General features: G+C 37.5%; 1 protein-coding gene across 1 annotated transcript in view; it reads left to right on the top strand.

The window, feature by feature from the left end:
- bbs9 (Bardet-Biedl syndrome 9) overlaps window positions 1–27,349 on the top strand; it is a 229,391-nt gene that overhangs the window by 13,075 nt on the left and 188,967 nt on the right. Inside the window, exons 7-14 of the mRNA XM_037676556.1 lie at window positions 4,017–4,101; window positions 4,427–4,610; window positions 7,684–7,813; window positions 12,274–12,455; window positions 12,791–12,867; window positions 12,971–13,024; window positions 13,112–13,214; window positions 26,476–26,580. Of these exons, the coding sequence (XP_037532484.1) occupies window positions 4,017–4,101; window positions 4,427–4,610; window positions 7,684–7,813; window positions 12,274–12,455; window positions 12,791–12,867; window positions 12,971–13,024; window positions 13,112–13,214; window positions 26,476–26,580 (920 nt within the window). The remainder of the gene's footprint in view (window positions 1–4,016; window positions 4,102–4,426; window positions 4,611–7,683; window positions 7,814–12,273; window positions 12,456–12,790; window positions 12,868–12,970; window positions 13,025–13,111; window positions 13,215–26,475; window positions 26,581–27,349) is intronic.

Raw genomic sequence — 27,349 nt, forward strand, 5'->3', positions numbered from 1 at the left:
ACACACACACACACACACACACACACACACACACACATGCACACACATTCACAGACAAATTATTGCACACTTACTTTTAAATCAACCATGCTTCCTCCTATCCAGTCATTATTGAAACAGCTAGATGACATGTTGAATTTAAATATCAAAGCAGGCTGAATGATTTCAGTTATTTTATATTATTTATATAGTTATATTTACATTATTATTTCAGTATAATTTTTCCTTATTTAATTCAGTCACTCATGCAAGGGTGAGCCTGTCAATTCATTGAATGTTTCTTTAAACACAAAAAGACCCTGACATATTTAATATATTTTTTAGTCTGTTTTCCTCTCCAGGAAATGGTCACAGCGTGATGAAAAAGTTTCTTTACTGGCAGTCATCCATAAAACTCATTAGTCTGCTTACTGGTCTTTTAGAAGGCTCAGCAGGAACTGCTACTGTACAGATGAGTTCAAAACTATAAATCACGAGTTGTATCGCAAAAATCAAACTTTTAGACGCCCTCGTTTTGTACATTTAAAGTTTGACAAATACTAGGAACGCCTAGCACACCAGAGTTTATATATTTTTCTTACATTTCATCAGAATAATGCTGAATAATCTTGATTGTTGCAGAAGTCTCGAGAGTTGAGACGCTGATCTAACTGAAACCTAAATAAATATATGCAGCTCCAATGTGTGTTTCTTTTTTCTATCCATTCATTTCCATATAAGTGAGAGGTGGGGAACACCCTGGATAAGCTGCTAGTCTTTCACAGGGCCACACATGAAGACAAACAAGACAATTATTCACATGGACACTTGCACCTATGGCCAATTTTGAGTTCTCAATTACCATAATAAACATGTTTTTAAACTATAGGAAGAAACCAAAGTACTTAGAGAAAACCTTGTATGGGCAGGATGGCGGATTAGTGGTTAGCATTGATACCTCACAGCAAGAAAGTACTAGGTTTAGACCCGGAGTTGGGTCAGAGGTGTTTATTGTGTGGAGTTTGTATGTTCACCTCATGTTTGCATGGGTTTTCTTCTGGTACCCTGGTTTCCTCCCACAGTTCAGATTCCAGAACATGTATGTTAGGCTGCTCGCTTGCAAAATATATCTGTGATCACATTCCTTTATTTATACAGGTTAGTCTCATTGAGCCATGAGGACTCATTTTCAAGAGAGATCTGTTTTAAACAACATATAAAGTACAGACAACATTATACAACAATAAAATGTAATTAAAATAAAAGTAGTGTTATAAAACAAGAATATCAAGGAGCCCTATAAAACAAGGTAAAATACTAAAAACAAGGACGTATTTGCTTTGAATTTTCTATTGACCTTATCAGCTGCTTAAAATCCCTTAAGTAAATCAAAGTGGACAGCTTCAGATCTTAGCAAGGTGTTCCAGGTTACAGGAGCAAAGTAAGAAAAGGCCTTTTTGCTGAATTCAATCTGCACTGAGAGAACGTTGCAGGTAATGATGGCCTGAGAGTGCACGCTGTAACTGCACTGACGGTGTGACATGTGGGAGGAGATTTAAGAAGGTAACAGATCAAGGAGTGATTTAAAGATGACAATGAACCAGTGTGAGTCTACGTGTAGATAATGATGACCACCAAATCACCAGTGAGTACGGAGTGCAGTGACGGGTACGGTAGTTACAACCAGTTATGAATCTTAGCGCAGCGTGATAGACAGCATCCAACATCTGCAAGGAGCTGGCAGGGACATTCATGTAAATAATGTCACCATAATCAATGGCCGGTAGGAAAGAAGCAGTTACAAGGCATTTTCTAACAATTCAGAGTTCTATTTCTGAGAATAAAGCCCAGTTTTAATTTCAGTTTCTTTATCAAGTTTTCATCACGTGGCTTAAAAGAGAGATGTGCATCGACTAAAATTCCCAAGTATTTGTAAGAATCTACAAACTCAATAGGAGCACCATGCGTTGAGAAGATAGGAGAAAGAACTGTTGGCACCAACTTTCTGTTTGAAAACAACATCACCTTCGTTTTATTAGCACTTAGCACCAGTTTGAGACAGAACACGTCTGACTGAATGATGTCAAATGCAAACTGAAGCTGGGAAAACCTTAGCAACTGTTTTAGCTCAACAATAAACAATTCTACTGTCAACATAGAGATATCGAGGAAAATCTCAATGGGATTTTCCTGGTTAAATAAAAGGGTTAATATGCATACATGCAGCAGCGTTTTTTTTAATTACCATACCATACCATACCATACCATACCATACCATACCATACCATACCATACCACACCATACCATACCACACCATACCATACCATACCACACCGTACCATACCTTACCATACCATACCATACCATACCATACCATACCATACCATACCATACCATACCATACCATACCACACCATACCATACCATACCATACCATACCATCCCATCCCATACCATACCATACCATCCCATACCATACCATACCATACCATACCATACCATACCATACCATACCATACCAGATTACCATGATAAAAGTTGTAGTTCAGCATCATTTCAGATTGAGCATATATTCCAAAATATATGACAAGTAAATGAGCTCGTTTTATTATCAATGTAGGTCTTTGGTCTTAAATTAGACTGGAGTATTTAAGTAGATATCAAAAGTTTGTGCACAGAAAATGGTGATGAATACTGGATACTCGGTTGCAATTTTCTCTGTAATTTAAGCATTTTATTTTTTTTCACGTTAGCTTTTTTTTTTTTTTGTTCCAATTCTGATCAATACAAAGAAAAAAGAAAATCTAAAAACAATGTACATATTGTATTATTGCACAAAGGATGTACCGTAATATAAAAATAATAAAACAGCATACAAAAACAAAAAAAAAATATCCTGATGCATGCTCAATAATCCAGGTAGAAAAATCTAAAAAAGTTAAGTCTGGTCCTCTGGACATTCAAAATGTCCAGAGGACCAGACTTAACTTTTTTTTTTTTAGAAAAACAAACAAACAAAAAAAAAACCAAGAATCTATAAAGTGACGGTCTTAATGATTTGTGGCTATTGTGGTTTTAGGTGTATTTCAAACTGTCCACTTTTGACTGTTGACAGTTTTATTGTACAGATTTTGCAGAGAGAATAGAAGGAGTCTATAGATCAGCAGTTATTTTGTGGTTCAGAGTCAGGCTGGGTTGGGTTTAGATCGCTCAGGTCAACCAGGTGGTAGTGAAGAAAGATAGATTCCCGCCAAGCTGCTCCTTCTGCCAGCTTCTTACTGGAAATTGGTTGATGCTACAAATGCCAAAGTCAACTCACCACCATTAGTCCGACCTTTTTATTTTTGCCTTTTTTGCCAACAACTTACTGATCAAAACTGATAAACTACACTTCTGAAGAAAGTTGGGTCAGTGCAGTGTTGACTGATTTGACTGAAGTCAGTATGAAGGGAATATAAGTGCTTAAAGATTTTGTTGATTTTAAACATGTTGCACAATGTTTGCTGTTATTATTTAATATGCATATGAACTGTATTTATCTTTTAAATTAAAGAGTAGATTTTATTGAAGGAAATGGTGTCTTGTTGGTATTTTAGGCTCTCAATCAAAATGTTTGATTTGACCTTTTAATCTGATAGAAAAAGTTCAAGAACATTATTTTTATAAGAGAAGCTCACTGCCAAACGATACAAATTAGTATTAACAAAACGTGTGCAAAATTGACCTAACTGGAATGAAAATGTGACATTTTTATGAATTACTTTTAGCAACCCAAACTTGAAGAAAATACCTCAAATTTAGAGGCATCATTTTATTAACTGTAAAGAAGAGATGATATTAATTTAATGTTTGTAGTTTTGGATGAGAATGTCCTTGTTTGGCTCATCTAAGATAGATTTTGGTGTGCCAACAACAAGAACGCCTCAGCAAACTCAACACGAGAAACAGTTGGCAGGAAACAGCGCTCTAATACTCAATAGTAGTATACATACAGTGTCTTTGTGTGAATGGGGGTTTGTTTCTTTTTGATTCTCAGGTATGAGACTCTGGCTGTGGCTACAGATGCAGAGAGTCAACAGGATTCTGACCTGCCCCTCAGAACTGGAGGCAAGAGGCTCACAGTGAGTCCTAAACACAAATGCAGATGGACAGAAGTGTTTGCTTCTTGTCTTGACCAAAAACACTGGAGGGATCCAAGTTGTATACTGTGCTACATCTAAAGTTTATCACAAGAGCTGTGTTAGTTGCACACACATACAAGCTTCTATGTAAATCAAGTGTTCACATCTTCGTCCAAATAAGAATATGCGAAAATAAATATACACCTTTAATACATTTATTAAAGACTATTCAGATAGCACACTTCTAGTTTGTAATAAGGTTCATATTTTAAAACTTATGGAGTTCTGGCAGTCTGTTTTAATTCTTTTATGTGTTTTCTTCCAGCCTGACTGGACGTTTGTACTAGGAGAACAGGCCCTGGATGTTTTGGTGCCCTCCTTCTCCCATTCCTCTTCCTCAATCCTTGTGCTGGGTGAGAGAAACCTCTTCTGTTTCCGTGACAATGGGCAGATCCGCTTCATGAAGAAACTGGAATTCAACCCCAGCTGCTTCCTACCCTATGCTTCAGGTAAACCACGTTTTTAGACTTTTTGTATGACGCAAACATTTTTGCAGAAGTGGGTGGACCCTGGCTATACAAGGATATTGACTGTATTTTTTGTACAAGATGTATTTAGTTCCTAATATTCAGAATTAGAATGCTTTTTATTATCCTTATAGAGTGAAGTACAACAAAATTATGTTCCGTACAGCCGCCCTAAAGATGGACAGAAGTGTACAGGGGGCTTTAGCTTCTAAGATGCGCTGCCCCTGTTGCTTAGATAAGAAAGGGGGAAGAAAACATAAGGAGAGAGGTATATAAAAATAAAAGATCTCTCACACAGTGTCCTTGACAGGGCACGATTTGAGGCATAAAAAAATCTACCACAGCAAAGCAACATAAATAGACATAATGCATATCCGTGTGGAGTGGGTAGGGGGTGGGGGTCCCAGCATGGCTGCCAGGTGAGCGACGTAGCCCTTGGCGCCTTCGCATCTCCTAGGTTGCTACGCCAGGGGAGGTGAGGGAGTCCAGTGAAAGCAGTGAGTTTGAGGGAAGGTCATAGCACAGCACAGTCCAGAGCCCCATCCCAGCCATAGTCCTGATAACAGGTGTTTGTTTATCAGCCATCTTGGTTGAGCTCTGTCACAGGTCCACGACCTTGGTTAAGGGAAGTGATGGGGAGGGGGACAGAGCGTCTTTGTTTCCATAACATCCAAGACAATTTGGAAGGTATGCAAAACAAAAGGGACTCTGAAAAAGGTTCACAAGACAAAGAGCAAGGCAGGGACGGAGCGAGGGATGGAGCAGAGGAGGACGCGTCTGCCTTCCACCGAGAGCAAGAAAAAAAAAAATTTTTTTTCAACCTTCATTTAGACAGGTTAATCCCATTGAGCCTCGGGGACTCTTTTACAAGAGAGATTCATATAAATGTATAATATATTTTTACATTTATAGAAAATTATAATAAATATTTATTGGCTACATAAAAAAAAAACATTCTCACATGGCTGGAAGATTTGAATCTGCTGTCTTCAGTGTCAACTTTGACTTGATTGCACTGTATTATTAGACAGAGTTTCAGTGACACTGTGAGTATATGAGTTGCCACCCACTATTCGTTAACAGTATTGATATACCATAGCTAGGATATTTGGTGTTTTTCTCAAAGTGGAGTGTGACAGAGAGGAGCACTGACAACACAAATTTATTGCAGCTTTCCTAATGCTTTTCTTCTGGCCTCCAGCCCCAGCTGCCTCAGTCAGACCAGTTCTGTCACTTTCATCATCTTCTCCCATCCATCATCCTGGTTTTGTCAAGTACAAGTTTTGGCTTCAGTTCCTGTAAAAAAAAAAAAAAACAAAACAAAAAAGAAAATTACATCTCCTTAAAAAACACTCCGATTATCACTTCTGGAAACGCCATAAACTGATGACTAATTAATTGAGGTATCCTATTGATTATTTAATGAATTTTATTAAAGTAAAATTCTGTGTCATAGACGTTTATTTTCATAATCAAGTTTTAACTAAACTAACGTAGGGGATTTTTTTTTACATTTTGATTTGTTTGACAATGTTTAGTCACCATCAGGCTTTCTTTTGACAGAATGGGTGGAGATGTAGAGACTTCGACTTTAATTTGTCACGTAACAGCTTACAGTATGTGTAAAACTGTTATGTTATAAAGTCAGAACATCCACTAGAAAGAAATCTCTCAAAAGTCCGTGATCATGTCAAAAGAAACAGTGAGATCATATTCTTATCATTAAAAACAGTACTATAGGAAATTTACGGAGACTTTCCCTGGCAACTTCTACACTTTGTGGTTTTATGTTCTGTGCATGCAAACCTCTTTTTCTCTTTACACCTCAGCTTATTCATACATCTTGAGGGAAGGAAGGCAGGAAGAGAAGAGATGAAACCAAAAAATGTTCAATGACTGAAAGAGGATAAGAGAAACCATGTGACAAGTGAAGCTTAAAAACACAGAGGAAGAATAAAACTGCTGGAGGGGGGTCAAGAGAGCAGCCAAGAGAAAAATGAATGAAGGGAAGAGGACGAGAAAAACATTTTTAGGTGCACAGAATAAAAAAAAAAAAAAGTGAAGGGTTAAAAAAACCCAGCTCAAATATGAAAAAAACAACTAATTGTACCTTTTTATATTTGGATCATAATTATAAGGAATATTGTTGAGATATAAGGTGCGTGTGTTTGCTTTGATGTGGCATCAACATACACTCTATCATTTTTACCCCTGCTCTGTATTCTCTTACTCTGCTTTCCACTTCTACTATATTATAACTTGTGTTTTCAACCGTGTGCCAGTGAGGTGTTTTGTTTTGCGTGTGGCCGTCACCTCAGATCTCACTAGGTGGTAACTGCACTATTGGTGGGTTGACTGGACGTTTCTCCTCATCTGTATGTGTGAAAGAGAGCGAAAAAGAAAGACTATTTATATTTTATGTTTCCAGCTGTGGGTCACCAGAGAAAGTATGTGATTAACTTTGGTTGTATTTACAGTATATTTACGACGGCAGACCTTGTCTCACAATGGACGATCTAAATGACATTTTTATTTTTATTTTTTTTTACACAAACCAGATGTAAAAAAGATGATTTTTCTCTACTGGAAAGTGCAAGCTGCCCTCATCCTAAAAAGGCGTACCTACCACAGGAATTTGTTATTTCTGTGGATGGTTGTTAGATTTGTGAATATGCACACTGTGTTCTATAACTAAGAATGAGAGACAAAACCTCAAATTTGTGCTGCTATGAAACTGAGGCTGACTTTCTTGCCACAAGACACACAACCTAAATAAAAAATGGCCAAGGGAAACTGTTGGAAAAATTACTGGATATATGAATTTAATTGAGTCAGATTGTTCTCAGTGTGGTCCACGATGTCTCTTTAATGTTCATATTAAAGAGACATTATGACGTTGTGAAAGGGCACAACTTTTAATTTGCAGGGGTATTGCAAAGCGTTTTTTATTGCTTCACGTACGGTTAGTCACATTTATGACAGCTAACTGAAATTTTCTAAATAAAGATAACATTACCCCAGTGTTTCTTTCTAACCTACTTTTTCTGATATTTAGTGACAGATGGCACCATGAACCTGCTGCTCAGTAACCACACCAGTATGCTGCTGGTTTACCAGGATGTGACTCTAAAGTGGGCAGCACAGCTCTCCTTTGTGCCTGTAGCTGTTCGAGTTGCCAACTTCCCGTGAGTACAACCTGCACCAAAACCACACTTCTGGAACTGGATACAGAAACAATATAATCACATTTATTTTACCAGATAAAATAAACCGTTGAGATCAAGATTCCTTTTTCAAGGATGACCTGGCCAATAGGTCAGTGGCACACATCATAAAATAGTGATAAAAACAAGTAACAATAAAAACACAACTAGAGAAACTGCATTTCCTTCAAAAATTCAGTGTGAATGCTTATTCAGAGTCAGAGTCAGAGTTTCTTTATTGTCATTCGCACCTCATGGGGTACATGTGGTGGAGCGAAATTATGTACACGGGGTCCCAGTTACATCCAACAATAAAATGTATAATAAAAACAGTAATAACATCTAAGATATGAACTAAGAAAAACATCAACTAAATATACACTAAACACTCATAACATAAAACATTGAACATCAGCACAAACATGAACATGAGTCTGTGAGCAGATTATTGCTGAAGAACTTGCTGATAAACAGTTGAAATTAGCTAAAAAATGATGAATTGTAGCTGAAATGAAAGAACAAGCCTTAATTAGCAGAAGAAAGCAGAAAGAACCCATTTAGCTGAATTAGGTGTAAATGAGCAGAAATTAGCACAAAAATGAGGAAATTAGTTTTAAAAAAGCTGAAATGAGCAAAAAAAATAGCTGAAAAGGCAGAAAGAACCTGAAACTACCCTGAAATGAGCTAAAAATGTAGAATTTGCTGAAAAGGCTGAAATTAGCATAAAACAGCTAAATAGTAGCTGAAATAGCATAACAAGTTGAAACTAGCAGAAAAAAAGCTGAAAGGAGCATAACAAGCTGAAATTACCATAGGTTGAAAGTAGCAAAAATTACCATGAAAAACTTGAATTTATCTGAGAATAGCTGCAATTAGCTAAAAAAAAAAGTTAAAAAGGTAGCTGAAATGGTAGAACAAGCTTACATTAACAGTTGAAAGCGGAAAGAACACGTTTACCCGATTAGGTTGAAAGAAGCAGAAATGAGCACAAAAAAGTGGAAATTATTTGAAAAAGCTGAAATTAGCAAATAACTGCTTAAAAGCAGTTAAAAAAAATCAGGAAGAAGCTTTAATTTTTGCTGAATTAGTCTGAAAAAAGTTGAAATGAGCGCAAAAAATATGGAATTAGCTGAAAAGGCTCAAATTAGCATAAACAACTCAGTAGTAGCTAAAATAGCAGGAAAAAGCAGAAACTTGCAGAAATAAGCTGAAAGGAGCATAACAAGTTGAAATTAGCAGAAAGAAGTTAGAAGTACAAAAATATTTTAGTTAGCTGAACAAATCTGAAAGGAGCATAGAGCAGCTGAAAAAAACAGTTGACACCTCCGTCCCCCATGTCTGTCTGTTTATGTTTTACTCGGACAGACTGTACTGAAATGTAATTTTGTTGTGCTTCAGTGCAATGACAATAAAGCTGATTCTGAAATTAGCTGAACGAGCTAAACGTTTTGATATATGATTTGTTGAAATAGCTTGAAAACTGCGGGACGAGAATGGCGCCTAACACTGTATGGAATAAAAATAGATCGCATTTGTGTGAATGCTTATAAGAATTCACACAATAATTTACCCACTTAAATGGGTTTTTAATTTAAATGCATAAACATTATACAATGCTGATCTTAACAGTGACTTAAAACACAGAGTAGGGTTAAGAAAGTACAAGTATCCATTAAAACACACGATTAAAAAAGATAGCAGTTGTTAAACACGGGCAACTTATGTACACACAAAACATGCTTGGCCATTAAAAGTTGATCCTTTGTTACCTAGCAAACTGCGCTGTCACATATCCAGTGTGTGCATTTTTTGTACAATTCAGTTCAGTTTATTTATATAGCGCCAAATCACAACAAAGTTGTCTCAGGGCACTTTACAGAAACATTCACATACATAAAAGCCAATTAGTAAAGTTCTCTATCTAAGGAACTTATTTGTGAATTTTCAGGTAGGACCTCCTGTAGGTTTGGTGACTCGGTTATCAGCTTGTGAAATCCGGTGTTGAATATTAGGCAGGAAATAACAAGACAATGTCTTCCAGCTGGCCAATCAGCACCAAGCGAGGAGGGGCCACTTAAAGCCCGTCCTTCCTCTTTCTCCAAACAGCTACAATCAAACTGCAATTTGATACAATTACAACGCAAAACGCAAACACAGTTGAAAAATGATGTGGTCTCTGATCCCGTGTGCATATGTGTAGTTTAGATGCAGGAGATAGTAGATGTCTGGGTAGCTGTTTGGTTTAGTTCGAGGCCGTGTTGTTTTTAAGCAGTTGATAGTCATCAGGTTGTTCTGTGTGTTTGTAGGACACAGCAGAGTGTGGGAGAGTGGCGTACATACACACCAAACCATGCAAAACAAACACACAAAGTCACATCAGCAGTTTGCAGGGGAGTCTGTAACGATTGCAGTGGTGCTGCAAAGGTTATAGCTTTGGTTCTTTGGGATGACTGAATTGAGTTACTTGATTTTGTTTTGCTTTTCATTTTGAATTTCTGCACCAACAGGATCAAGCTCACTTTGACTTTTTGAACTACAGTATATTCAAAATTCCTTACCAGTCTAACCATATTGATTCATTGATTTATTCAGTCATTCATTGGTGCATAGGCGTCGCAACAATCCCCCCACATTAAAAAAAAAAAAATCATTCGGACCTGAAATATTAGTTCACCCAGTGCTGTTTCTATTTCTTCATGAACAAATCCATTCTACTTGATGAATAGGAGAGTAATCAAACCACTAGTTTTCCTGGTTACCTACAACAAAACACCGCAAGCAGTGTTTCCCATCGGTCATCTGCCTTGGCAGGACGCTCACAGGGGGAGGAGGGGGAGACACCTCTGTTTTGCGCGCTAGCTTAGCGCCACGTTAGTGCTGGCAGTTGTTGACAAGAGTGGAGGGTTAGGATGTGTGAGAGAAGCGGAGCACTATGTCTGTAGCATCTTGGCTAACACATCTGTTTTGCATTCCGCAAGCTTAGCGCTATGTTAGTTCCAGCAGTTTTTGACGCGGGGGTGGGGGCCTAGGACGCTTGATAGAAGTGAAGCGTTCTCTATTCACACAAGGGCAGCTGTTGGTCAGACTACTTCTTGTTGCTCTCTAAAATAGTTATTGAATCAAGTGTTTACTTACGTTGGTAAACGTGGATGTTTAACAACCCGTTAAATGCACCAGAATGCAGGAAATGGAATCTACTTTATTCAGAATTTTCTGGGGGAGGACCCCCCCCCCCCCACACACACACACACACCAGTGTGCTTCCCCCACATTACAAATGCTTCTGTCGCTAGTGTATCGATGTAAGAAACTTTGTCAAAGAATCAGGTAACCCATACATAGAAGATGCAAACACTGCCCGCAGAATGAATTGCCAATAGTTTCTCATCTGAATATGCTGAATAGATGTATTCTGTATTATGTAATTTCAATACCTAACAAAACAATCCTTGAAAACTGTTTTGATTTAGACAAACTTTATGACCTATTTGGAGTTGTTCCTCATGAATTTGCAATTCTGCAACATACATATGGTATTTATTGTAAGGTAATTTAGCTTTTCCGAAAAGAACTAATTAAAATGATCTCATGCAACACAAGTATCCTTCACACGAGTTCAAACTCAGTCTTGTGTTTTTGTTCACTTGTGTAAATTACAAAGACAGAATGAAAGCTCGTTGCACCTCAGAGCTGATCGTGAAGGTGGTCATAGAGCAATCAACATACTGTGTGTGGGAATAAAAGAGTCAGCTGGGTGGAAAAAAATATATAGACCACACTGACCTGCTATTTTTTACTCACATTTCATGATGTAAATGTGGAAATTTAAATTTTGCAACTCTGGCATGTTTTTTTCAAAGCACACAATGTCACTTTTGTTTACTCCCAGTGCAACAGCTGCATACGAAGGCAACTTTTACTAACTTTATCAATATGTTCATACTTTTAGCAAATTGCGTAATACTACAGCAGTAACTTTGAACGTTTTATGCCTCCTTAGACTCTTTCTTGTGCAGGTGTGAAGCTGGCTGCCTCACTCAACCTGAACCCTGTCCTGTGTATTTGAATTTGTGTCTTTATGTGGATGTGTGTGTTGCAGTCTCACTAGCCTGGAACAGAAATGACGCAGGCATGAACACATCTGCAACCTGTTACCATATAGTTAAAACAGTATTGCATCACTCTGAATTTTTTATGCTCTCCCTCTTATCATCAATTTCCATATTCAAAAGTCAGAACAAAACTTCACACTCCGTGTGAACTTCAGATCAATGCTGCACTACAAAGAAACATAAGCATCCTGCTGTCCTTTGGTCAAAATAACCCCTGAGGTCTCGGTTTTAAAACAGAACTCAGGGGTCATTTAGACCCAACAAGGAAGCACAGGTTCAAAACAAATAGTAAACTTTATCATATAAACCTTCTCATCTTTTATTCCTAAGGGAGCTGAAGGGGGTTGTGGTCAGTCTGAGCCCAGATGGACATCTACTGTGCTCATATATGGGTACCGACCCCTCCTTCTTCTCAACACCCAAGGTAGATGCCAGGGAGGTTGACTACGAGCAGGTGGATGCTGAGATGAAGAAACTGCAGAGGTTCATCAGAGAGGCCACCCGGACTCAAGGTAGAAGATTATAAGAAGTGTTAAAGGGTCTACTAATAATCTGAATGCATATACTCAATCTCTATGACTATATACAAAATGAAAATTTCCTTACAAAGTGATTGTAAGCATGTGAAGATAATGTACTTGAGCATAAAATGGTGTCTTCAGGTAACAATCAGAAATGAAGCTGATTTTTTTTCCTCCTCTTTTGTTTTGAATCATAAGTTACAAATAGTTTTGAATGCTTCCTGGTAGATTAACCAATTGAAGTTACTTAATAACTTACATTTGTGAAATGCTGACTGTGAAACATCGGTGGCTCATTATTAAAAAAATTATTTATCTGATTTTAGACATCCTCCCCAAAACCGACTCAGTGGAGGACCTCTCTGTCACAGTCACTGTTTCCTCCAGCCTAGACAAACCATCGGTGAACAAACCTAAATCAAACAGATTCAAGTGCTTTTATTTACACATTAATACATAAAGGCATACACACTGAGACGCTTCATTCTGTTAATTGTTCTTTACAGCAAGCTCTTATCCAAGACATCGATGGTCTCCCTGTCCCTTCAGTGACTGTACAGGTAAGCCATTACCAGTAATTCCTTTGCTAATTTTATACACTTCTCCCATGGAGAAATATAAATAACTCAGTATTATCTTCTCTGCAGGTGAAAATAAAGGCCAGTTCCCCTCTACAGTCGTCTAAGCTGTCCATTTGTGTCCAGCCTCCGTTGGCTGTTACTCAAGACCAGTTTGTCCTGGAGTTTATGGGTCAGTCAGCTGCCGTTCTTTTTATGCCTGTTTGTGTTGGCGAGGAGTCTGTTTTTTTTAAGTAATTGTTTTATATGCCTTTTCTAAAAATATGTATTTAGGTTACTTCTTGAATTGACAAACACAACATATAATTGGTTTGAGATTTTTTTTAATTGTTAAACTTGCACAACACATTTGTTTTTAATATTTTCTGCTACTTTTAGACTGTATTCTGAACAGATTCCTACACATAAATACTTGATGTCCGCTGGCAGTGAGTGAGTGGAGCGAGTGATAAATGCATGCTGACTTTTATTTTTTCAGCTCTTATCGTTGTGTCATATTGGCCACTGGATCCAGACAGTGCTGACTTTGTATTGACTCTTTCAGACGGTTCATACACATAACCTTCTCACCCCCAAACGGCTTTCTGACAGCTCATTAAAAGAACATTTAGCATCCTGTAGCATAGTCTACCATCTGCTTTGAGCTTTTCCTCAAGTTTTAGATCCCCGTGTTTTTTGTCTCACATTTTTGTGTGAAATTGTGGAAGTTTGTATTTACAGTGTGTGTAACGTAAACCAGTTGGTGAAGACTTTAATCAGAGGTTGCTCATAGTGCCGTGGAAACACAGTTTTTTAAAAATGTTTGGGGCTCCACTGGGAGTTAAACCTCTAACCCTGGCAGCATTGGTGCCCTCCTCTTCCCATGGCGCATGGCTCAAAACCTCGACAGTGTTAGATTACACTAACAGATTGTTTTACGTCTAAACTAAACGGAAATATTTTTGTTGCACCTTTTTATTTTTTTTCCATTTTCCACCAAAGTGTTAAATTATAAACAAACCAAATCTTTGACAACATCACTTAGACATTGCTCAAAGGCGAATGTAGATATCTGAACAATGTTGTATTCTAATACTTTTAAACAATCTCATCCATCCACCTTGATAAATACTAACCAGTAGTCCCAACATCTCACGTCATAAAAGACTGAAACAAACAAACAAACAAAAAAAACAGTTATTGACCCACCTGAAAACAAATAACTAAGGGTCCACTGCAGTTTGTCTACTGCCCTGGGTTTGGAGTTATAAACAAGCCTGCTCTCAGCTGGATAAAGCAGATTTCTCTACTATATTTCACACAGTTCTAAACTGTTATGCAATAAACTCGAGATCACGCAATTTGAAATGATCTCTGTGTGTTTTGTGATCCTTCTGTCCTGCCCTCGTCAGTGTTTCTCCAATCAGCTCCTGCCTCTGCCACCTGTTGCCCTTCCCCAGGTGTTTGTGCTTATCCCCTTGTTAGTGTCTCTATATATTCTGCATTTCCTTATTGTTCCCGTCTGTGGATTGGCCTGTAGTAGCTGTCTCCCTCTGTGTCTTCACTTCATTTATGTAAGTTTTGCTGCCACGTCAGCCCTTTATGTTTATTTTAATAAAATACATTTACTTTATTCCTGAGTTCTCAGAGTCCCGCCTACATTTGGGTTCAAACAAGTGCAGGTCATGACAGCAATACAAAATTTCAGAAGTTTCTTAGTTACTAAATACATCTCTGAATGAAATATTGTGTCCCATTGGGTAATTAGCACCTAAGCCATGGGTAGTTTGATTAAGTTACTCTATCTTACTTTACATTGCCTTATTTTTCTCCTCCTAGGTAACGATAAACCAATTGTAACAACTCCCTAAATAAGACAAAATGCTGCAAAACATGAGTAATTTGCCCCAAATATGATTTGTACAAACACAACCATGACACGTTTATTTTATCCTTGGAATATTTTTCACCTTGGATCTTGGCTGGTTGACTTTTAATCTTTAGATCTGTCACAATAAGAGCACAATTCTCACCCAAGATTAGTAGGTCACATACCGAAGGCCACTTATTATACTAACAGTGTGGATAGTTTTGGAAATAATTTTTTGAAGTCCTGCACTCATGCATATTATTAACAGAAATTTCCCCCTTTTTTACTATAATTCCAAAACTTGCTGAAACTATAATCAATCACAGGAGTACACACCAAGTTCTTTGAGAAGGACCAGAGTAGATTGTGAATTTATGATTTCAAGATGTGAGTTGCTCTCTCTGGCAACTGGAGCATCATCCATTTGTTCTGAGCCCTGACTCAAAGTGACCGCTGCTTTCCTATGATTCATGATTCCTATACCTCAGTGCATTCCTAACTCTACATAGATTGTGCATTACCTCTACAACAGTTAATGCAAGCACAATAGACTTCTTGCACTGTACAGTATATTTGATTTTGCATTTACAGTATAATTTATTGCAGGGTGGCACCGCAGCACAGTTGTTGAAGTTGTTGCCTCACCGTAACAAGTTCAAAGGTTCGTCTCAGACCTTTATGTGTGGGGTTAGCACGTTCCTCTCGTGAACTCATGGATTTTCTTCGGGTACTCCGGTTTTCTCCCACAGAACAAAAACATGCATGTTAGTGTAATCGGTGACTAAATCAGCATGAGGTGTGAGAGAGTGAATGGTTGTTTGTCTTGTTTGTCTCCGAGTCCCTGTGATGAACTTGTGAGCTGTCCAGGGTGTACCCCGCCTCTCACACAGCGACTGCTAGATACGGGCACCAGTGACCCTCGTGACCCAGAAAGGAAGAAGCATTTTTTTTTTCCCCCCCTTCAGTTTTATGCATGGGATAATATATTTAGCTTTTTATAACAGTTTCATTTGGTCTTTATCACAACTTTTTTGTTGTTGTTGATAATTTTAGCAAACTTTCTATATTTTTGAACTGTAATAACTAATATTACTGTTGTTTTTATTTCTGTTTAGAATCTGCCATATTTGGGGCAAATTTCAAGCTTTTTGCTGCAGCTGTAGTTATTGTTAATTATGGCAAACATTCATTCACTGTGGCCCTATATGCACATATGTGTACTTTACTATATACAGTATTTGTCATGATTTTACAGTACAGTTTTTGCTACAGTGTTAAAATGTACAGTGTAAGGGATCCAAGACTGTGCATATTTTTTTTTTTATTCATAACCTTCCATATCAGGATATAAACTGCAACCTGAAGCAAAACTTGATTTGAGTAACACTGAATGAGCACTAGTCCTCTAGGACTTAGCAGACAATGAAAGTGTGCCAACAAAAGCCCACAGGAAATCAAAACTAAATTTATTCAAGAAGATTCTTTAAAGGAGCAAAAAGCTTCTGGATATGCCTGGTTGATCTGGTTCCTCGAAGCTTTGCTTCTTGGCTGCAGCTGCTGACTTCACAGTTTATATGGAAGATCAGAGGCAGTGAGTCATTGCACTGTCACATTTACACCATTAAAGAGATGCTTTGTTTATTTGAGTTTAGGTAGTGGTCAAACAGGTCAAATTCAGAAGCCTCTTTTAAGCACATGCACGTGATATAGATATACATACTGAAGGAAATTAAATTCTTACACGTGCTTATCCGTGGATGCTTAAACACATGCAGGTGTCCCTACGCCATGTCATTAAAATGTATACACTCAGAGTAAAACTGCTTTTTGTGTGTTTATGTCATGCTCTCTTGTCTTCCTACTCAGAAATTTGGCACTGGCTTTTCAGAGTCATTCAATAGCTCTTTGCTGTAGAAAATAAAAGCTGCTTCATATACAAACAGACGTGTCTCTCGTTCAGTGGTCATTATGTTGACAGATTCATTTAGGAGATTTAGCCCATCCCTACTGATGCTACTTATAGTTTAAACTTAACAAAACCAAATCATTTTTTTACTCAATTCACACAGCCCAGTGAAATCAAATTTAATCTAATTCAGATAAACAGTTAAATTCGGTGCATCTCTAAAATACCCATAAATTGTAAAATATAAATTGTATTGTAAATTAAAACTAAGCTTTAGTCTGAAAACTGCTAAGTTTAAAAGGTACAAAAATCACAAAAAATACATGTAACAAATGTGTAATACCAGGATTTTTTTTCTAGATGCTTATTTAATTTAGTTTTTGTTTTGAATGTATTAATGACTAACTTTAATTCCGACTCCATTTATTTTATGGAAAATTGGAAAAAAAAAAAATCATCAGTCAGTGCTTTCCATTCCATTCATTTTAGTTACTTGCTTGTTCCGTGCAGGGTCTCAGGGAATCTGGTGCCTATTTCCTGGGGTCAATGTGTATGCCGATGACATATGCCTAATGGCGAACAGAATGGAAGCTTTACAGAGCTATGTCATTGCCTTGCAGGAATCGTGTCTTAAGTTTGGATTAGTTATAAGTATCATCAAGACCCAGATACTTAAACAGCCTCCAAGAGGCTGTGATCCTGATGCTAACATGCTAAACATTGATGGGATAAACCTGGGAGAAGTCACCAACTTCCATTATCTGGGCTGCCAGATAAGAAATGACAACCGTCTTGCGTCCAAAATCTCTGCGCATATAGAGGGAGCTGCTGCCACCTTCGGCACGTTAAATCAGCGCATGTGGAAATCTCATGACATCACACTGCAGATGAAGCTTACAGTTTACTGTGTTATAGTACTGATTTTTTTTGTATAGGCCGCTGAAACCTGGTGCCTGTATAAAGGTGACATTAGGAGGCTGGATGTGTTTCACATTAAACGTTCTATCTTGTTCATCAAATGGAGAAATGGAGAGAGTGAGAGATTCAGGTAAGATTCACCTGAATCTCTCACTCTCTGCTCTTTGAATTGAGAAAGCTCCTCGGATGAGGAGCGAAACGTCTTCTGTTACAAATAAAGTCCAGTTGTTTTTGTATTGAACGCTTTTTGAGTAGTCTGTGGTTATGGCTCGTTGTGAGCTTTGGTTTTTATTTACTTTATTAGCTCAAAATTTTCAAAAAGTTGAAGCTGTCTTTACTTGTAAAAGTGAGTTTGTTGTTCCTTGTGTGTTGGTGGTTGTTTTTCATTGTATTTTTTCACATTTACAGTACAATATATTAGGTTTCAAAGTTCATGCTCAGTCATCCAGGTACAAAATCCAATAATGGTCAGTTAGGTCATCTGGACAGTTTTTTTTTTTTTTGGTGGAAAGACGTTTCACCCTCTATCCGGAGTGCTTCATCAGTCTGAGGAATCCCAAGTAAACTGTTTTCCCCACTAAGCAGTCCCCTCCTTTAGTTGACCAACCAGTGGACCAACTGCTTAGTGGGAGAAACGGTTTACTTGGGACTCCTCAGACTGATGAAGCCCTTCGGATAGAGGGCCAAACGTCTTTCCACAAAAAATAAACTGTCCAGATGACCTGACTGACCATTATTGAATAAATTGGGTTCTTCATGTTTTTCAGCTTCATAGACAATATTTTCCAAATATTAACATGCTTGCATATAATTGGGGTTGGGTGTTCACTTAAAAATTGTTATACCCAATTCTCATGGCTTCATTTACTGTAATAAGAATTGCAGTGCTGCTGTTGTGCTGGACACTTCCCAAGTCTGTCATTATTTTATTTTACACTCTCTTTTTCTCTCTGATCATTCTCTCCTTACAAATTTGCAATTTCATGATATTGACCATACTTCACAGATGTAAACGCAATGCGTACATTCAAACAGAAACCTCAATGAAACAACTGCTGTTGTGTATGTGTGTGTGTGGGAGTGGTGGTAGTGGGGTGGGGGGGGTGGGGGTGGGGTTTTGGTCAGTCTGTCTGTGTGTGTACCCAGTTTTTATGACCTTTTTAAGACTTTTTTATGGTATACACACCTACCTTGTCAGGATTCCTAGTCTTTTTGGGGACCAAAGCCAGGTCTTTAGGTGGTGGAACACCAGTTTTGTGTTAGGGGTTGGTTTTAGGTCCAAGGTGTGAATGGAATTTAGGTTAAGGTTTGGAAAGTAAGGGTGATGCTTAGGTTTAGGGTAAGGGTCAGGGTTAGGTTACAGAAATGAATAGAAGTCAGTACGAGGTTCTAATAAGGATAGAAAAATAAATGCACGTGTGTGTGTGCACATCATGTTGCGCCATGTGTCTTTGATTGGAGTTTTCACACACTAACATATCTTGATTATAGATGTGAAGGTCGACTTGTCTATTTTTCAAAACCTTTGGCAGAAATTGGCAACAATTTCTTTTGACAAAAAACAAAACAAAAACCTAGCGATGCATGGGTGCACACAAACACTCATGCACACGGGGGAATGATGTGCGTAAAGAGCTGGGGAAGTAGCGCCCTCTGACTTTTATTGTTATTCCACTTTTATTCGTCTCAGATGGAGACTCAATCCCCTGTTCACTGCACACTGCCTCCTTTGTTCTGTTTCTCGTTCCCACTCACAAGTCCTGCACCCTCCCTCTCTCCACCCATTGACTTGCCATTTCTTCTCATCTTTTCCTTTTCTGCCTCATGTCTTTTATTTGTCATTCTGTCTCACAATGTCTTTATTTCTTCCTACCCTCATATCCCTTTTTGAGATTTCTTTACTGCATTGTTATTCCATATTTCCCCTTTTCACAACAGTTTATTTTTGACAAGGTCAGTTTCATGCTGCAAAAAGTTATTAAATTAATTTGACAAACAATATAGAATAAATAATTAGTGTATAGCCACATAAAAAAGCTATTACTCAGATTGCTTGAAGAAAGGTCCTCATTTCCGGAACTTTCACTGTCTTGCATGTTTTAGTAGATGTTTCCTTGCTTCTACACACCTGATTTAAATGGCTGATTTGTTAACAGGCTTCTGCAGAACTTGTGGCGTGTTGCACATCAGTCATGTGAATCAATAGATGGAGCAGGGAAACATCTAAAACATACAGAACAATGAGCCTTAAAAACATAGTTGAGGACATGTGAGAACATGAATACACTTTAAGGAAAAGTTAAATTATGATCTAAGCACTCTTATTCCCAAATTTCTATTACCGGTATATAAAACACACAGATCGATCGAATACTTTAGCCAACTTTGTGACATTTTAAATAAAACTGGTGAGAAAAAAATCAAATACCTATCTCTCAAAACAGAATTCCTTTCTCTTTTTTTTTTAAAGAAAAAGTTGAATTTGAAATGACCGGTTTCTGCTCGCTCAACAAATACTATATTAAGCTTTGCCACCATAAAGTGCTCCAAGTAAAATCTATAACACCAGCCTATGATGTGTAGTAATTTAGAAAATATGCTGTAGAATGGTTGTCATCAGTTGGAACATTGTTTCAAGCAGCATAATCCATTGGTGTTCATCTCAACTCAACCCCACATTACTTTAGATTTGCTCATCATTGTAATTATGTGAATGATGGCAGGAAAAAAAAAATCTGCTTTTAATGAGAAATAGTGTAAATAAATGAGAAAGACATCATACAGTGTTTTGTTAGGGAATACTAAAGATAAGAAAAATGGTGGATTATTGTACACTGGACATTTTTTTTAATATGTTATACAAAAATTAAGTCTGCTGTGTTTAAGGGCAGACATCCACAATGAACTCACCGATTACTGACCTCCAAAGATCAAAAGGTCGGTGTTTAATGGTCGTCATTCATAGGACAATAAAATTAGTCATGTACTACAATAAACACTTTAATGTTTCTGTCTGCACCTGACCTGTTTTAGACCTTAATTGCTGGTATTTTTATATTCTCTGTTGTTTATTTTTTTTCCTGTTATTTTTTATTTCTTGTGTATGTTCCTTTGTACTGAAACTCTGGCACAACAATTTCATCACTCTAGTTCTGTCTTATCTTATCTTATTTATGGTATTACACAAAATAAATATCTTGAAGATCGGTTTCTTTTCAACTGATTTTTAAAATAATATTATTTGCACATGGTGAGAGGCAGACACACACACACAGCACATATATATATATACTCCTTTCTCCTTGTGTGGTACTGATCCCCATCTTCACCTCTCTTTACCTCTAACCTTTTTGTCAAAGTCAGTCATCCATTTAACCTGAGCTGTCAAAAGCTTAAACCTGAACCCTGATGGGGACAACGTGCTGCACTTCACACGCACAAACACACAATCGACTGCCTGAAAAGAGACAAGATCGCTCATAACAGCTCTCAGGGCCACCTTTAAACTGGTATTTACCTAGAATGTAAACGGGACATGTAATGGCCTTAAAAAACAGCAAAGTACAAATGTGAAGTGCAAGAATGTAATACGAAAGTCTGTATTTCTTTTGAGTAATTTCAGACACTTTGAAGTGATTCAAGTACACTAAAGATACTTTGGAACTCTGTGGAATCAAAAAACACAAAGCAGACTTATTAATCGTTTAAACACCAAATTATTACACAGAGAGATGTTTACATCTGTCATTACCGTTTCCTCCTCCAGCCTCAATATTTCAACCTTCTGTCAGAAGGTTCATCGGTTTTGAGCATTCAGGACTGAATTTTAAACAAGACCTTTCCATTTCTGTACAGAGCTTATAGATTTTAAACCCTCATTAAGTTGCAAATATGACCGCAAAACAACAATAAAGACTAACAGAAGCTTAAAAAAGTGCAGAGATTTAGGTCCAAGTCAAGGAAAGCTTCATGAAAGACACTTGTGAATGAGAAAAGTGCAGAAATGGTGAAGACATGGGTAAAGCGAAAAGTTGGTGAAGATGGAAAAAAATCTGTAGAAAATTGTGGCGAATAAAAAGGAAGTTAAAGGAAAGGAGAGGTACAGTAGTAAAGCAGGGGATTTCAGTCACTTTATAGAGTTTGTTTTTGTTGGAAGGGGTGCTAATGGCTTAATGTGCCTGAAAACACTGGGACCAGTCTGAACAGTCTCACTGGGTTGAACTCGGACATGTTACCTGGTGTGCACAGGTTTGATGCCCAACACCACCCCGACCTGACCAGATGCTTCTGAATATATGATGAAAAGCTAAACAGGGAAGAAAAAAACGAAAGCAAAAAAAGAGAAAAAGAGCTTACTGTGTGTCTTCTTTAGTCTTGTTTGTTAGTTTTAACTGGACTGAAAACACTTAAAGCACTTAAACCTGTCTGACCAGCGTGACCTTCGAGGTACAGAGGTTAAAAGCTTTCTGTTGATAGACGGAGTGACATGGAGGGAGGGGGACAAGAGCAGTAAAAGGAAAACTTTAAGAAGCGAGGTGCAGTAAAGATGCAGTTTGCAGAAGTGGGAGAAAAATAAATAAATAATTGCGGCGTATCAAAAGTTAAGGATGTGCATTTTAAGCTAAAACAAAAAAACACTTCCAGTTTGTTATTAACTATTTAGTTTTTCTTTGAGTATTTATTTAATCATCCCATTCCCACACCCTACCAACTGCTTCTCCAAACTTAAAATCAACTTGCAGCAATCATTTTTCTCACAATGAATACTTATTTTGTCTTTTAGCACAAGTGTCAACACAACAGCAGAGAAGGTCTTCACTAGTGCTATCAGCTGCCACTTGCCTTGGTTGCCTATGCTGACTGCGCCACCCAGTGATGTCATCATTCTCACAGTACTCCCCCCCCCCATACCCCACAAACAATCTCTGACTCATGGTCGTGAGTTTACAGCCAATAACGGAGACTTTAACATACATGCCAAACCAACAAGAACAGGAAAATAACATGAAAAAACAATTGTCACACTCAGAAACATTGTAAACAGTCAGAAACGTTGTAAACAGTCAGAAACGTTGTAAACAGTCAGAAACGTTGTAAACAGTCAGAAACGTTGTAAACAGTCAGAAATGTTGTAAACAGTCAGAAACGTTGTAAACAGTCAGAAACATTGTAAACAGTCAGAAGCATTGCACACTTATACTTTCTACCCAGCATGCTTTGCAACGCCTCTGGGACTTGACTCTCTCACACATTTCACACATCTTCACTTTAATACAAACATATTTATTATCAAGAGAATATTGATGATTATTTATTTATTCTTTTTTTTTTGCCTTCTCCTCTTCTCAGGGGTCGCAACAGAGAATTAACTCGCACAAAGACTTGGCAATTGTTTTTACAACAGATGCCCTTCCTGACACAACCACAGATCGCCAAACTACCACAGCCCTCTGTGTGGAACAGAGAGCTGCCATCTAGGGCACCCAGGGGAGCAGATAGTGGGGGTTAAGAGCATTGCTCAAGGGTGGGGCAAATGAGGGTGGAGGCAGGTGTTGGTGGTGTAAGGCAGGCAGTGCTTCATCTTTCCCACTCACACTTTGATGTTGTTAGTCCGGGGAGTCGAACCGGCGACCTTCTGATCACAAGCCCACCTTCTCTAAACTCTGCGCCACCACTCCCCATAATAATAAAGAGAATATAGATAATGACGAACAGCAACTTTATAGTTAGTTTATAAAAGTATTTAACCACAAAGAGGATCTCCAAAGCGAGTTAATTCATTATAGTAAATGACACGAGGGAGACGTCCGACACATTTAATGCATCATTCTTCTTCAGCCCTTCAGAGTTCTGCTCCGCCTCATTGGTTCATTGGACCAGATTAATTTCTGAAAGCTCACCTCTGAAGGTGACATGGACACTTGTGATTTTACCATTTTAAGTTGTTACAACGTTGTCACATTCAGTCTAACAGTGTCAGCGACAGCAGTGTATGATAAAAGAATGTTTTAGCATTAGCTTCCGCTAATATTTTATCTGTTTAGCGGTTTAGGTTTAGCAAAGCAATTTTTTTTAGTTAGTTTATTAGCAGTTAGTGAAGCTAACTGTGCCCACCACTGGCAACAGACGATCTTAATTTTTTGAAGTGTGGCTGCATTTAGGTGTAAGAAAGGTTACTTTCAAAAATTGGATTGCCACATCATTGGTTTGTGATGATGTATTCTGAAAATAAGACTGAGCTCATCTGCAACCGTAGTTTCCACTTCCACTTTCAAAATAAACTACACAGGCAGAAAAACAGATGCTGGAGATGCTTTGAGTTTTTATCGGTCCTATTTTTTTTTTCAAGGAAGTGTATCCCAACTGGAACGGCGCCAATAGGAACAACTTGGCATACTAATACCAGGTGCTGGTGCAAAAAAACCTAACAAAACTGAACAATAAATAATGAAGAAATCAATGATAGGATGAATGAATGAATGCACAAACAAACAAATAAATGAACAAATTGGTAAATGAATGCATTGATGGATAAATGAATGAATGAATGAATAGTAGTGGGAACCACTATAATTCTTCAGTGTTCTCCCTTTTTTACTAGACTTCAAATAATAGTAATAAAAAAATCCCCAATAGTAATAGTATTAGATTATTTTTTTGTTAAAAAAGACCAATCAGTGCATCATATTTAAAGTTTGAGCTTCTCCTTATTTATTATTTTGTTATTGAGTCATTTTAAAATTATATATTTAATTTGTTTTTAGACAAGGCTTTGCTTCTGAGGGCAAACATTATTAAAATTGTGAAAAACTACTTTTGTTTTTGTTATTGTTTGCTAATTTTCTACAGTTTACCATTGTATTTATTGTAGACAAGGAAGGAAAGGAGAAGTCTTTAGAAGAAATAATGGATGATGGATAGAAGAACGAGTGACAGAGGAGGTAATGCTGCCAGAGCATCAAAGGCCTGTAGAGAAAGCATCTGTTTCTTTACTGTTCATTATCCTCTCTGTCAGTGTAATGAGGTTCTCTTCTTTTATCCTTTTTCATTCATCTTCTACCCTCTTGATGCGTCTATTTAAATAGCCTTGTCTTCTATTCACATTTGTTTTGTTTTTTTGTTCTTGTTGTATTTTACTGTTGAAAATTCACAGTCTACATTTCTCAGACTTTACTTTTTACTCCCTGTTTTCAATAAATGCACACTCTAGTGCATGATTGAGGACAAATACACATTGATACTTGGTCTTCAGTCACCTGTAACAGAAAGAGCCCAGAAACATCACGCCCCATTACACCACGACACCGCCCTGTGTGTGTGTGTGTGTGTGTGTGTCTGACTGCATGGAGCCATTAGCTGTAATATATCCTTTCCTTTCTGTCTGTATTTGATCCCTGTATTTTCTCCCCAGCTTTCTGTTCCTGCCCTCTCTGTTGGTTTTCAGGTATTTGAAAGGAAGCTACAAGTCATCGCCCCTCTCTCATGCTGCGTATAATTTCAGTCTTCTGTTTACCCTCACATACACTTTCACACGCACACACGGGTTGAAGTTCTGGTTAAAGTTGTAACTCTCTGTCGTCACACAGCATGCTGGAGCTTAATGTAAGTTCTCTGTGTACATTAGGAGATCTGTTTAGGACCAGGCATACTGTATCCTGTTCTGTCAACAGCTTAAAAAGCTGACACTCTGAGGTATGCGAGCGCGCGCGCGCGCGTGTGTGTGTGCGCGCGCTTTGTTAACAGGCCTGTTCCCTTGTTCATTATTCACTGTCTTGTTTTATACAAGAGCTGGAATGAAATGAATGTTTCTGTTGCCCAAAAGATAAAACATAACAATAAATCAACCACATTCCCATTTGTAATAACAGAAATGAAGAGACTTTTGTAGAGTCACAATTGGCAGATTAAAATAATAATAATAATAAAAAAACAAGACAAAAAGCAAGAATATTTTCAAACAACATCCTTCCGAGTTCATCAAATTGTGATAACTGCAAAGAAACAAATCTTATTTTGGCACAGTGATGACTATTTGTTGGGATTCCCTTCCTCCTTAGTGACCCTTTTCTTTTAAATTTAATCTCCTTTTAAAACACAACATTAACATTAGTCTGAACAAACCCTAGATGTCTAATTAGAAATATATATTTTATGGCCTCTGAAGGTGCTTTTATAAAAAAAAATAAAAATGCACGTTATGACTAATAAAATAACCTACTAAGTAAGATAACTGGACTGTTCATTTAAATAAAAATAATAATAATTAAAAAAAACATTGTCTGACCATCGCCTCACTTATCTGTCTGCTGGTTTCTTCTCTGATTTTTTTAACCATTTATGTTCTTTTAGTGTCAATCTAAAGCTTCACATTCCAAAAATGAATGGCAGGTAAAAGTAGCATTGTGGTTTGATATCACATCCTACTGGAGCCAGTTTAAAGGGAGCTGATAAAAGACTGCTGACTTTTATAAAAATATAGGTATTACCAAAATTAAGTTTTGCAAAAATCAAAGTGTAAGTAAAGTAAGTTAATAAATATATTTACCTCAAATGCTCATAAATAATAAAATATTCTTGGGTGCAGAACATTTGTTGGTTGATAACATATTTTAATTTCATTTTATTCACAGGTTCTAGAGGAAAAAAGTTTTGCAGTTGAACTGTACAAAGTGTTTCATGTTCCACTTAAGTATTACCATTAGCCATAATTACATTTTTTAATTACATTTTACCTAACACACTGTTTTTCTCTGTCTTTAGGTGTGGGTTCAACCAAAGTAGTTGCTTTTTCGGCTTTCCTCAATGGCCGCTACCCCCCTGCTGACCTGACAGGAGACATCATTGTGTCCTATTTCTCCCCCACAGGTAAAAAAAAAGCATTTGTGATATTCCTCATATTAATTGCTATAAGTTAATTTTTATGTTCAACTGTAACTTTTAATTAGATTAAAATATATAGTAAATGTGCTTTTTCAATTTTTTTTTTCTCTCATGGTTTATACACTGCCTGGCCCCCCAAAAAAAGTTGCCACCAAAAAAAAGGTCACACTAATATTTTGTTGGACCGCCTTTAGCTTTGATTACGGCATGCACTCGCTGTGACATTGTTTCGATAAGCTTCTGTAATGTCACAAGATCTATTTTCATCCTGTGTCATTAATTTTTCACCAAGATCTTGCATTGATGACTAGGCACTAGGCATGATTTGTGCATCACTTCACCTGCCTCTCTTCTTACCTTGATGCACCCATCACTCTGGAACAGGGTAAATCTGGACTCATCAGATCACATGACCTTCTTCCATTGCTCCACAGTCCAATCTTTATGCTCCCTAGCAAACTGAAGCATTTTTTCCAGTTAGCCTCACTGATTAGTGGTTTTCTTAAGGCTACACAGCTGTTCAGTCCCAATCCCTTGAGTTCCCTTCGCATTGTGCGTGTAGAAATGTTCTTACTTTCACTATTAAACAGAGCCCTGAGTGCTACTGTTGTTTTTTGTCGATTTGATTTCACCAAAAGTTTGTGATCGCTGATCACGATCATTCAGGATTTTTTTCTGGCCACATTTCTTCCTCAAAGACGATAGGTCCCCACTATCCTTCCAGTTTTTAATGATGCGTTGGACAGTTCTTAAC

This window comes from Nematolebias whitei, chromosome 5, assembly GCF_014905685.2.
Source record: "Nematolebias whitei isolate Nwh7 chromosome 5, NemWhi1, whole genome shotgun sequence".
Lineage (NCBI taxonomy): Eukaryota > Metazoa > Chordata > Actinopteri > Cyprinodontiformes > Rivulidae > Nematolebias > Nematolebias whitei.